Below are 12,044 nucleotides of genomic sequence, written 5' to 3' on the forward strand. Positions count from 1 at the left end.
AAGGCAGGCCTGGTCTGAGGCCCTGGTACCCGGCCCCTACCCTTCCACACACAGACCGGCTGCTCTCTCGCCAGGACCTGGCTAGCAAACACTTCATGAAAGCTTAGGTGCGGACCAAACACCGTTTGGAGCTGCATAGAGGCCTGGACATCTGTCTGGGAACCTGACCTATGAAGGGGGCTGGGAGGCGTGTGGGAGTGTAGGGGTGGGTGCGTGACCGCCTGCAGAGTGGGAGAGAGGGAGGGAGGCTCCACGCTGCGCGGCCTGGCTGTGGACCCCACCCTCATGGGAGATGGGAGAGCCTGGTCCCCCAGTGGACTAACCTGGTTCCAAGTAGTGGGCTGAGCTCCACTGGTGGGCTGTCATTGGCCAGGGAGGGTCGTGGGGTGTGGAGCCCCGGGCAGGACAAGAGCGCTGATCGCCAGGGAGGAGGAAGTGAGGGGTACTCTGACCTACAAGGAGGAACTGGTGGGAGAAGTGGAAGTGGCTGGGGTGGGGAAAGGGCGGGCGGGGAGTGATTAACCAAGGGTAGCTCTGTCATGGGGACAGGAGCGAGGGTCAGGGAGGAGAGGTCTATCTGGTGTCCCCAAGGGCAGGAGGCTCTGTGGCCTTAGAGGACGTTCTGATGGGATAGATGATGAGGGACGCTGGGGTGGGACCCCAAAGGGGACCCCTGAAGTCACAAACTCTAGAGCATTCAGGGCTAAAGCTCAGACAGGGATAGCATGGGGGACTCTGGCCTGGTGGACTGCAGGGTGGGAGCTGGGTGTGGAGCCAGTCTCATGGGCCACCTGTCCAGTGGGATGACGCCAGCCACCACAGACCAAGAGGAAGCCCGGTGTCTGGGTGGGAGGGGACCCACACCAGTGGGGCTGGGCTGGAGGCCAGGTGGCCTAGAACCTGTGACTCAGCGGTGTCCCCATGCAAGCCTGGCACAGGGGGCTTGGTGGGCATGGGCTCTGCAGTGCGTGGCAGGCAGGGCCCAAGGGAAAGGGAGAGTACACGGCTCCAGGGTACACAGAAAGGGAAGCAGGTGTTCCCTAGGAGTTGACATCACACATCCAACCACAGCCTGACAGGCAGTTCTTAAAAAAGGAATGGATTTCTCTTTTTGATTGGGTTGTCTGCTCAAGAGAACTCAGACAAGGAATTCCCTGGCAGTCCAGCGGTTGCAGCTCCGCGCTTCCATGCCGCGCAGTGTGGCCAAAAAAAAAAAAAAAAAAAAAAAAGAGAACTCAGACACTGTGGGTTTGGGTTTCCGCAAAGCTCTGGACCCACTCAGGGAATTCTTGGGAATGAGAAAAGGGGGAGAGGCCTCCCACATGTGGGGGACTGTGCCCCATGTCAGCCGAGCAGCTGTGAGGTCTGGCCATAGCTCCTGGGGGTGTCGCTGCAGGAACCTGCCCACCAGCCTCCTGTACACTCAGAGTCACAGTGGGCAGGACACCGGTGTGGCTGCAACAATGGGTTTATTCAAAATTTGCAAAGCTGAACACGCAAGTGCAAATCTAAATTAGGAAGATCTGCCAGTGGCCCCAGGGTGGCCAGGCTAGGATGGCCCACAGCCAGTTCTGCTTGGCCAAGAAGCACTTGGGCCCCTCAGGCCAGTCCTTGGGTCTGAAGAGCCTGGGGCGTGGGTGCTCTTCCTCACCTAAAAGCCAGAAGAATACCTTGCTAAAGAAGAAAGCAAAAATCATAGTGTGTCTAAGGGGCTGGGAGCGGGTAAGAGAAACTATCCTGCCCTCTGGGGCTCCCTCTCTTCTTGGGGTGGGGTGGGGCCATGATAAAGGCAGGTGGCGGGGCTGGACTCAAAGCCTGCCGGCCTGCAAGGAAGGGCTTCCATGACTTGGTGGGATGGTGATGGATCCTAGGGGAGCCCAAGGGGATCCCGGGGCCTGGCACAGAGAGGCCCAGGGGATCCCAAATGGATTAACCACAGCCAGAATCAGTGGGAAAGCAGTATCATGGCTGGGAGGTCTCTGCCACCAGGGCTAGTGGTCAGGCTGTGGGTGAGACCCAGGCTGGGTCACCAGCCTGAGATGGGCCTGAAGGGGTCCCTTTGGCTCAATCTGGCTTGGCCTTGGGAGCTTTCTGGATTTAGGGAGCCGGATGTGGCTGAGACCATCTTTTAAGGGAGTCCAAGGAGACCTGGGGACCTCTGGCACTGGTGGCTGGAGGGCAAGGGCAGTCTACGTTGGGGATTCTCCAGGGAAGCCTAAGTCATTAGAAGCAGCTGGACAAGCAGGGGTGGGGAGTACAGCCATCGCTGTCGTGTCGGGGAAGCCCCAGGACATCACTGCCACAGGTCACCGGCTGCCGCCCCGTTGTCATTCTCGTGGAACTTGTGCAGGTGATCGGCGAACCTGTGGGTCACAGAAACCTTTGCTGAGGCCGAGTGTGAAAAAGAGAGAAATGTAGGGGGTGGTGGGGGCCACGGAGATCTCCAAGGGGCGTGCACCTTGTGCTGGCGTGGGGGCCGGGGACAGTGGGCTTGGCAGGGGCCGTGGGGTGGACCAGATGGGGGCAGTGATAGAAGGCTGGGGGAAGGCAGGGAACATAAGAACGCGGTGGTGCTGGGGGCCGAGGGTGGGTCCTCACTTCTTGGCACAGAAGGTGGCACAGTCCCGCTCCACGCTCTCGCTCCACGCCAGCTTGTAGAGCACCTGCCCAAGGAGAGACATGGTGAGCTGCCTGGGCTGCTCACGGCCGCTCCTGCAGTCCACCTGTGGCCCCTGGGCTTGGCTTCCTGACACGGGAAGCTGCTCGTGGCCCAGGCTCCAGGATGGGTGGGCCTTAGAGATGCTCTCGGGCCCACCGGTTTCACAGATGGTCAGACAGGCCTGGGGATGCAGCTGCCACCCCTAGTGTTGCTGGGTGCACCACTGGCAGGGCCAGGACCTCCTGGGCCCTGGGGTCAGAGTGGAAGCCCAGGCTAGCCATGTAGGGGCCATCTTGACTGCCCTCGCTGGGGGCGGGGATCCCTGAGGCTGGAGCCTTCCGTAGGCGTGCCCTACCCCCACCTCTCCCCACACGTGGTGGACGCGCAGGCATCACTAGGCCCCTGTATGTGCTGTGTTCACTAACTGGAATGCCCCTCTGTACCCGAGGAGATTCAGCTCAAGATGTCCCTTCTCTGTGCAGCCCACCTGGCTGTCCCTCAGTAGAGTCAATTAGACCTGTCTTCCCACCTGTCAGCCTCCCACAGCGGCCCTTCCCTCTACCAAGCCCCTCCGGGACTGGGCCCTGGGTGGAGTCAGCCGGGCTGCTGCCCCGGCCAAAGAGCCTGATGGGTGGGCTTGTGGTCCCCAGGGTGGGATGAGGCCCCTGATGGGGAGAGAAGTAGCCAAGAGCAGACGCTGTGCCTGGGGGTAGATGGGGGGAGCGTGGTGAATGCATCCCTGGCCGCGCCTGGACACTCACCAGGAAGACCAGGCAGTGCAGGAAGAGTGTGTAGAAGAAGCCGATGGTGCGGGCCATCTTGTTGGAGAGAACCAGCCTCCCCTGGGGAACAAGCGAGGCGTGAGTAGGGCTGGGGCAGGCCTCACCCACCCCTGCAGGGCTCACCCATCCCAGGGCAGCAAGGGGAGGGAAGGGCAGGCAGCTGGCCTTTCACTCCAGTGTTTAGGCTGGGAACTTGGGCCACAGGAATTCTAGGGAAGGGCGCCCCCTGCGGCACAGTTCCAGAACCTACCATGAGTTATGCTGCTTTCCCTGTTTCGGGTCGCATAGCTACTCCTTTTTTTTTTTTTTTTTTTTTTTTTGCGGTACGTGGGCCTCTCACTGTTGTGGCCTCTCCCGCTGCGGAGCGCAGGCTCCGGACGCGCAGGCTCAGCGGCCATGGCTCTTCCCGGACCGGGGCACGAACCTGTGTCCCCTGCATCGGCAGGCGGACTCTCAACCACTGCGCCACCAGGGAAGCTCTCGCATAGCTACTCTTGACGGAGCCTGTGAGGGGCAGCCGGGTCCCTGGGGCTTTCCAGACTGGGCTGGAGGGCAGGTGACAAGGTGCCCAGAGTCAGAGGCCCAGGCCTGACACGGCGAGGGCATGGGGGCGGGGGGGGGGGGACTCACCATGCTGAGTGTGGCCTTGTCCCAGGGGCTTAGGCTCAGGTATTTCCGCTGCCGCTCCTGAAGGAGGAGGAGGGATGAGGAGAGGACCCCAAAGGCTCCCCAATGCTCCAGCTCACTGCAGAGAGGGACCCTGCCCTGCTGTCCCTGCAGAATCCCGAGGGCCTTCCAGGGGCTCCCTGGTGCCCAGCCCCACTCAGGGTGACATCCTAGGCTCCCCCAACCTCTGTGTGAGCAGGGCCAGTGACGGGAGCTGCTGCCCCCTCTGCAGTGGCCGATTCTGCCTACAGCAGGAAGGTCTTCAGGGCAGGGGGAGGGGGAGTTACAAGCTGCCCGCCCCCCCACCATTAAGTCACCTGACACTGGGAGCTCTTTGCTTGTCTGCCTACCCCCAGAGTGTGCACCCAGGGCTAAGCCGGTCTCGCTGTCACACACCCTCCCATAGCCCTCAGCGTGTGTTCCTGGCACTCTGGGCCCACCCGGGGTGGACCCCGGGCCTTCACGGTACCATAGCGAGCCTGGGGGCTGCCCTGATGGTCTGGTGTGTCAGGGTGCAGTGTGGGGGGCTGCAGGGTGAGACTGGGGCTGGCGGGGGGTGGGTCTGGAGGGAGGCTGAGGCCAGGTGAGCTGGTGGCGGCCGGGTCCACGCACCCGCTTGCTGAAGGACGAGAAGGGGTCCAGGCGTTCCTCGTATTGGGTCGAGTACCGCAGCTCTGTGTCGTCGCTGCCGCCGCCCTGCGAGCAAAGGAGGAGGAGAGACCCCTGTCCCAGTCAAGGGACCCAACAGGAAGGCCAGGGCCGAGGAGTGCAGGCCGACAGCATCATAGGGAACCCCAGTTTCCTCCTTAGCACGGTGGGGGCGGGGAGAAGGCCCCGGGTGACAGTGTGACATGGATGGTGCCACGTGTCCAGGGGCACTGCCCAGGGTCAGAGGTCTCCGCCTGGGGTCAGGGCCACGGTGCCTCAGGGCAGGTAGGGGAACTAAGGCCCAGAGGGGGGCTGGAATGTATAAGATGGACAGGGCGGGGCGCCGTACAGGGAGGTGGGTTTGGATGGGGCTTCGCTGGGAGTGTGCAGGGTCGCCGTGGAGCCCCGGCCAGCACCTGGGAGACGAGGGAGCCCCAGACCCGCAGCGGGCCACCCACGGTGTAGTTTGCACGGAGTCTGGGCGCCCTCTGGTGGCCTGAGAACGGCTCCAACCGGTGGTTTGGGGGCCGGTGGCCGAGTCTTGTCCCAGGGAGGCCCCCAGCCAGCGTGTCACCGCTCCCCATCCTTCTACTGCCCATTCTGCCTCCCCACAGTCTCAGAAGGGTTTTCTTGCACAAGGTGGTCCCCTGTGAGGCCCGGGGGCTGAGAGAAGCCAGGGAGGGCCCTCCAGCTCAGAGCAGAATGGGTAGCTTTCTGTTGCATTCTCTTGATAGGTTTTTGGAATGTTGGACCAAATTCTGTTCTTTTGTTTTTTAATATAAGTTTAAAAGATAAGAATTCCCCCGGCCCAGGGACTTCCCTGGTGGCGCAGTGGTTAAGAATCCGCCTGCCAATGCAGGGGACACGGGTTCGAGCCCTGGTCCGGGCAGATCCCACATGCCACAGAGCAACTAAACCCGTGTGCCACAACTACTGAGCCCGCGCTCTAGATCCCGTGAACCACAACTATTGAGCCCGCGTGCCACAACTACTGAGCCTACGCTCTAGAGCCCGTGAGTCACAACTACTGAAGCCCGCGCGCCTAGACCCCGTGCTCCGCAACAAGAGAAGCCACTGCAATGAGAAGCCCGCGCACCGCAACGAAGAGTAGCCCCTCCTCGCCGCAACTAGAGAAAGCCCGTGCGCAGCAACGAAGACCCAATGCAGCCAAAAATAAATAAATTAATTTATTAAAAAAAAAAAAAAGAATTCCCCAGGCCTGTCCTGTATGTTCAACATCCCTGGGGTTAAATTCCCACATCCTGGGGTCAACTAGTGGGTCACCCCCATTTCACAGAGGAGTCACTGTGACTCCTGTGGGCCTGAGTCCTGTGAACCCCTGCCTCTTGCTGGACCTCACCACCTCCTGGCTGGTTCTGAGGAACGAACCTCCATAAGGGCTCCACTGTGGGAGGCTCTCCCCAGCCTAGGGAGGACAGCTGGCAGGCACGGGGGGTGGGGGGGTCGGATGCCCTCTGAGGGCCCTAGCAGGTCACTGCCCCGAAGCCTCCCGCCTGGATGTGCCCGGACCACCCCTATCCCTTGCCTGGTACACCTGGGGCTGAACTTGTGGAGGGCACTTACCCGGCCAGGGTAGCTCTGCAGGAACTTGATCTTCTCGAAGAGCTTGATGTTGTCAGCGCGCAGGCTGTCCAACTCGCTCTGCAGGGCTTGGATGGTGTGCTGCGCCAGGCGGTTCTCCTGGGGGCAGGCGGGTGGGCGGGTGGGCAGGTGGGCAGGGCCAGCAGTGGAAGGCGTGTGGGGAGAGGCCTCTGTGCTGGCACAGGTCCTGCTCTGTCTACCTGGAACCCCTGCTTGGCCCGGGGCCATGTCCTTGACCTGCCAGCCTCTGCTCAGAGCTGCCTGCTTCGGGGAGACCCCGCACCCGGCAGAAGTCACAGTTCTCGGATCACTTTCTTCACGTTGTTTGTTTATGGTATTATCAGCTTAAAAATTATTACCGAGATATAATTCATATAACATAAACATCACCATTTTAATGTGTACAACTCAGTTGTTGGGTTTTTTTTTGGTACATTCACAGTGTTATGTAACCATCCCCACTATTTAATTCCGGAATATCTCTATCACCCCAATAAGAAACCCCACACCCGTCATCAGTCACTCCCCGTCCCCTCCTGCCCCAGCCCCCGGCAACCACTGATCCACTTCCTGCCTCTGTGGAATTGCCTCTTCTGGACATTTAGTATAAACGGAACCATACAATACGTGACTTTAATGTTTGCCAATCTAGGGGCCAAGTGAAATGTGAACTCATTTTCCAACTTATTAAAATGCTTAAACAGGTGTTTTCTTCACACTGCGAAAAATTCAAAAGGACAAGAAAAGCCCGTGGTAGTGTGGCAGTTCCTCAAAAAATTAAAAATAAAATTACCATATGATCCGGCAATTCCACTCTGGGCATACGCCCCAAAGAACTGAAAGCAGGGACTTTGAGATAATCTGCCCGCCCGTGTTCATAGCAGCGTTATTCACAATAGCGAAAAAGGTGGAAGCAACCCAAGTGTCCATGGAAAGATGAAAGGATAAACAAAGTGTGGTCCATCAATACAATGGAATATTATTCAGCCTGAAAAAGGAAGTTCTGACACACGCTATGACATGGATGACCCTGGAGGGCATCATGCTAGGTGAAATAAGCTAGTCACAAAAAGACAAATGTTCTATGATTCCACCTATATGAGATGCCTAGAATAGTCGAATTCATAGAGTCAGGGTAGAATGGTGGTTACAGGAGGACAGGGGGATGGAAATGGGGAGTGAGTGTTTAATCGGTACAGAGTTTCAGTTTGGGATGATGAAGAAGTTCTGGGAATGGATGGTGGTGACTGTTGCCTAACAATGTGAATGTTCTTAATGCCACTGAGCTGTACACTTAAAAAGGGTTAAGATGGGGGCTTCCCTGGTGGTGCAGTGGTTGAGAGTCCGCCTGCCGATGCGGGGGACACGGGTTCGTGCCCCGGTCTGGGAAGATCCCACATGCCACGGAGCGGCTGGGCCCGTGAGCCATGGCCGTTGAGCCTGTGTGTCCGGAGCCTGTGCTCTGCAACGGGAGAGGCCACAGCAGTGAGAGGCCCGTGTACCGCAAAAAAAAAAAAAAAAGGTTAAGATGGTATTTTTTTTTTTTTTTGCGGTACGCGGGCCTCTCACTGCTGTGGCCTCTCCCGTTGCGGAGCACAGGCTCCGGACGCGCAGGCTCAGCTGCACGTGGGATCTTCCCGGACCGGGGCACGATCCCGCGTCCCCCGCATCGGCAGGCGGACTCTTAACCACTGTGCCAGCAGGGAAGCCCTAAGATGGTAGATTTTAAGTGATGTGTCCTTTACCATGACTTAATACAAGTACATGGTAAAAAGTCTAGATTTTTAGAGCAAAAGGTAGACTATTATAAATACTCTTTCCTCCCTATTTGATCTAATTTGAAGACCTTCTTTTAAGGGCTGTCTAGCCTTCCACAGTGACTGTCCCCTGTCCCCCAGGTGCGTGTGGGTATTCCCCGTCCACTGTCCATGAAGGCAGCTGTGAGGGGAGCAGTCCTGACGGTCCTTCATTTGAAGCCTCTTGCTCCAGAGCCCACATCACAGAGGGTCCCACTGGATCTGGTCCATCCTTGTCACCGGACCAGCACTGGGCCTGGCCCGCAGTGGGCGTTCAGTGAATGTCTCCCTCCCCAGGACCGCAGCCTGGAAACCCCGTGGGGGAAGCTGTGGGTGTGGAGAGCAAGGGTCTAGACATTCCTCCAACCACTCAAGCCGTGACTCTTTGAGAAGACAGAAACCTTCTTGACTCCTCTTTCTACTGGGAGAGTGATCGGGGGACCTGGGCTGGCTCTGTGGGATGCAGGGGGTGTGGGGGGGTCTGCAGAGTCCCTAAGGAGGCAGTGTGTATGAAAGGCTCACGTGCAGTTGGACGGTCACCTTTGCAGACTAGACTGCCCCTTTCCCTACGGGGCTCCTCCAGGAGGGCCACCAGCTGAGTGCTTGGCAGCCAGCAAGCTCTCTCAGACCCCACAGAGCTCCTGGCATCTGTACGCTGTTCCTCTTCATAGGGTTCAAAGACTCTCTTCCCTGGGACCTGCCCCTGCTAACTCCCACCTGACTGAGATGTTTCTTCCGGGATGATGGTGACCACCCCCAAATCGTCTTCCTGGGCCAGGCTTCTGTCCTGAACTGGCTGCCTGAGTGACCTTCTTACCATCCATCCTGGCAGTGTTGGTCCCCTGCTTAAACCCTTCGGTGGCGCCCCAGCCTGGCACTAGGGACCTTGCCTGGTGACTCTCTGTTTTGTCCCTGCACTCCCTTCCGGCTCCTTGGCCCCATGTTTCCACTCACTCCTTTGCCTTGAATGTCTGAATCTTCTTTCAAAGCCCAGCGTGGCATCACCTCCTCTAGGAAGCCCTCCCTGATTGCACAGAACAAATCTAATCCCACTGAGGTTTATGGTCTGTGACACATCTTTCTCCCCCAAGCTTGTGTGTCCTCTACGGTGTCCTCAGGTCCAAGGAGTGTAGGGGAGAGAAGGATGTGACTCACAGACTCCAGCTCCTGGTTCCGGGCCCGGAAGCGCTCCCTCTGGCTGGAGATGATGGAGAGCAGCGAGTCCACCTGGCCCTCGGGGAGGGTGCTGCTGGCTGGTGCTGAGGGTCCTAGGAGGGAGGGGACAGCGGCTTGGAGTAGCGGGAGGCACAGCTCAGCAGTGGGCCCTCAGGTCACCAGTCCCGAGGGAGCTCAGGCCAAGTGCCATGGGGTGGAAGCCACAAGATGCTGAGAGGTCGGGGAAGGGGGAGAGGGGCCAGGGGAGCAGCAAGGGGTGGGGCATGAGAATAGGGGCCTCGGGAGGGGGGTGTCCCTGAGATGGGCCCCTCCTGCCTGCACTGTCCGAGGGCCAGGCGCCAGTGACCCTCCCCTCGTTCTATACTTGGATCTGAGACCCTTGTATCTGTCAGACTGGGCCCCCACTTCCTGGGGAAAGCAAAGGGACATGGAGGGGACTGGGTACCCCCTACCACCGCCACCGTGTCCTGGCCCAGCAGCCCTGGGTTCTGGCCTCGACACCCAAGGAGGCACCTCCCCTCCAGCCCTCTGGCTGCATCTCAGGGCTGAGGCCTCCCCAGGGAGCCAATGCCCACCAGCCTTCTATGGCCTCTGGCAGGGCCGAGGGCGTCAGGGTCACATGGTGGGGGGGTGAGGCCTAGAAGGGCAAGTGGGGGGCTCACCCCCTCTTTTAGGTTTCTGCTGCATTGCTGGCGTCGAGGCCTGACCTTTGAGGGAGGAGAGCGCTCTTTAGGGCCCAGGGCCCAGGCCATATCACCTCTTTTCCCTTCCCGCCCTGCCCATCACTGCCTAGGCCCCTCCTCACCATAGAACAGGGCGGTGGCCTCCTTGATGGGCTCGGGGATCTTCTCCAGGCCGAGCTCAGCTGCGCCCTGCAGGTGAGAGGAAGAGGTCAGGGGGCGCCTCTGCACTGGGCACTGAGCACAGCCTCCCAGGGGCCAAGCAAATAGGGGGCAAGGAGCAGGAGGGGCGGGCTGGAGGCAGGGGTTGGGCACAGCGGTGGCAGGACCTAAGAGGATGCCTCATGTGGGCCACTGAAGATAAGGCTGGGCCCCAGGTTCACCCCAAGGACAGAGCTCAGCGGTGGGGTTCACACCGGGTCTTTTGGCCCTGACGGGCGTCAGAGGCCGGGCGAACCGGGCCCTGCCAGCCAGCCTGCTGTGTGGCCCTGGGCCAGCCCAGCTTCTCTCCCTGAGCCCCATTTCTTCATCTGTAAAATGAGGTGGGTGATGTGATGACCTCTAAGGGTCCTTAGGGCTCCAGCCTTCCCTGACCTCGGGGCCTCAGGTCCTCTAGCTGTGAGATGGGTGGATAATCCCGGCCTTGCTTCGCCCAGAGCTCCCAGGGCAGAGGTCCAAGCCAGTGCCCGGACGCAGGGGGCTTCGTGCCCTGTGCCCTGTGGCTGGGCATCCCGAATTGGGCCTTTGTGATGAAGTGAGCAGACGAAACCCAGAGGCTGTAGGTGACGGTCCCTGTGGGGCGGGGGGCGGGTCAGGCGGACACCAGCTGCCTGAGGAACGGGCCGTATCCAGTGAGGCCGAGAGAGCCCTGGGCAGGTGGTGAGGGGGCGGGGTGGGGGGTGGGCTCACCTCAGCGTCCGGCCGCTGGATGGACTGGATGGTGCTGAGGTCCTGCTCCAGGCGGGCGATCAGGTCCCTCTGCTCGGCTGCTGTGGCCATGACCTCAGTGACGTGGACCTGCAGCTCTGCACAGCGCCCTGTGCCAAAGGAAGACGTGGCCGTCAGAGGCAGCCTGGTGGGACCCGCGGTGCTCTCCCGGCTCTGTGCCTCCCAGCCCACAGCCTGTGCCCCTGCCCGAGGGACCAGCATTAGCCCAGCCGGCAGGGGTGGGGCACTCCTGGCATGAGCTGCTCATGGAATTCTCTGAGTAGGGGAAGGGGCCCATGTCAAAGATTTAGGAGCAATGGGCAGCCCCCTCCCCGGCTCCGCTGTGACCAGCCCCTCTCTGTCTCCAGGCTTCACTGCTTCTGTCAAGCAGGGCAAGGAAGCTGAACCCAACGAGCCCCAAGTTTCTTCCAGGGCTGATGCCCTGGGATAATGACCAGAGAGAGGCCGTGGTGGGGGTAGGAGTGGGGAGAAAGGTAAGGGAGGTGCAGAGGGGCGCAGGCCGGCCTCCCTCAGACCGAGCAGGGGCCGGGGGAGTGAGGGCTCCCACTGACACCAGACTTGCACGGCCCCCTTCAGCGCAGCGTTAGGGGTGGAGCAGCTCCCTCAGGACTCCCCTGGCCCACAGCCCCGTCCCTCTCTCCCAGCCCGGTGCCAGGTGTCTTTACAACAAAGCGAATCCAAAATAATTCTGTGTGGGGACTTTCCTGCCTTTCTGGAGGGTGGGAGATGTTGCCGAGTCTCCCAGCACAGCCCCCGTGGGCGCCTTCAGCTGCTGTCGGCAGGGCGGACGGCGGTGGCCTGGCAGCTGGGCAGACCCGAGTTTGCGGTCTGGCCCTACTTCTGGTTGGCTGTGTGACGCTGGGCAGCGACTTGCCCTTTCTGGGCCTAATTTATAAAATGGCGACAGTAAACCCTGCTCAGAGCCGCGGAGAGGGTAGCAGAGGCCTGAGGCCTGAGGCCTGGAGTGCTGTGCTTTGGGGTAGACTGGGTGGCCACCAGGGGGCACTGTTGCCTCAGAAATGCCCCCAAGGCCTCAGGCTGTGGGCAGTGCCAGGAGACTGGCCCCGGGCCCTCCTGGGCAGACTCA

At 60.1% G+C, this 12,044-nt stretch overlaps 1 protein-coding gene across 4 annotated transcripts in view; it reads right to left on the reverse strand.

The window, feature by feature from the left end:
* Positions 1-1,452: 1,452 nt before the first annotated feature.
* CUX1 (cut like homeobox 1) overlaps positions 1,453-12,044 on the reverse strand; it is a 371,395-nt gene continuing 360,803 nt past the window's right edge. For all 4 annotated transcript variants that reach the window (XM_060032299.1, XM_060032300.1, XM_060032298.1 and 1 more), the window contains 9 exons: positions 10,919-11,046; positions 10,135-10,201; positions 9,309-9,421; positions 6,340-6,456; positions 4,720-4,803; positions 4,072-4,128; positions 3,421-3,501; positions 2,599-2,663; positions 1,453-2,363 (listed from right to left, as the gene is read on the reverse strand). In XM_060032299.1, coding sequence (XP_059888282.1) covers positions 2,294-2,363; positions 2,599-2,663; positions 3,421-3,501; positions 4,072-4,128; positions 4,720-4,803; positions 6,340-6,456; positions 9,309-9,421; positions 10,135-10,201; positions 10,919-11,046 — 782 coding nt within the window. In that variant the 3' untranslated portion in view covers positions 1,453-2,293. The remainder of the gene's footprint in view (positions 2,364-2,598; positions 2,664-3,420; positions 3,502-4,071; positions 4,129-4,719; positions 4,804-6,339; positions 6,457-9,308; positions 9,422-10,134; positions 10,202-10,918; positions 11,047-12,044) is intronic.

The sequence above is a fragment of the Delphinus delphis genome, chromosome 15, assembly GCF_949987515.2.
Source record: "Delphinus delphis chromosome 15, mDelDel1.2, whole genome shotgun sequence".
Lineage (NCBI taxonomy): Eukaryota > Metazoa > Chordata > Mammalia > Artiodactyla > Delphinidae > Delphinus > Delphinus delphis.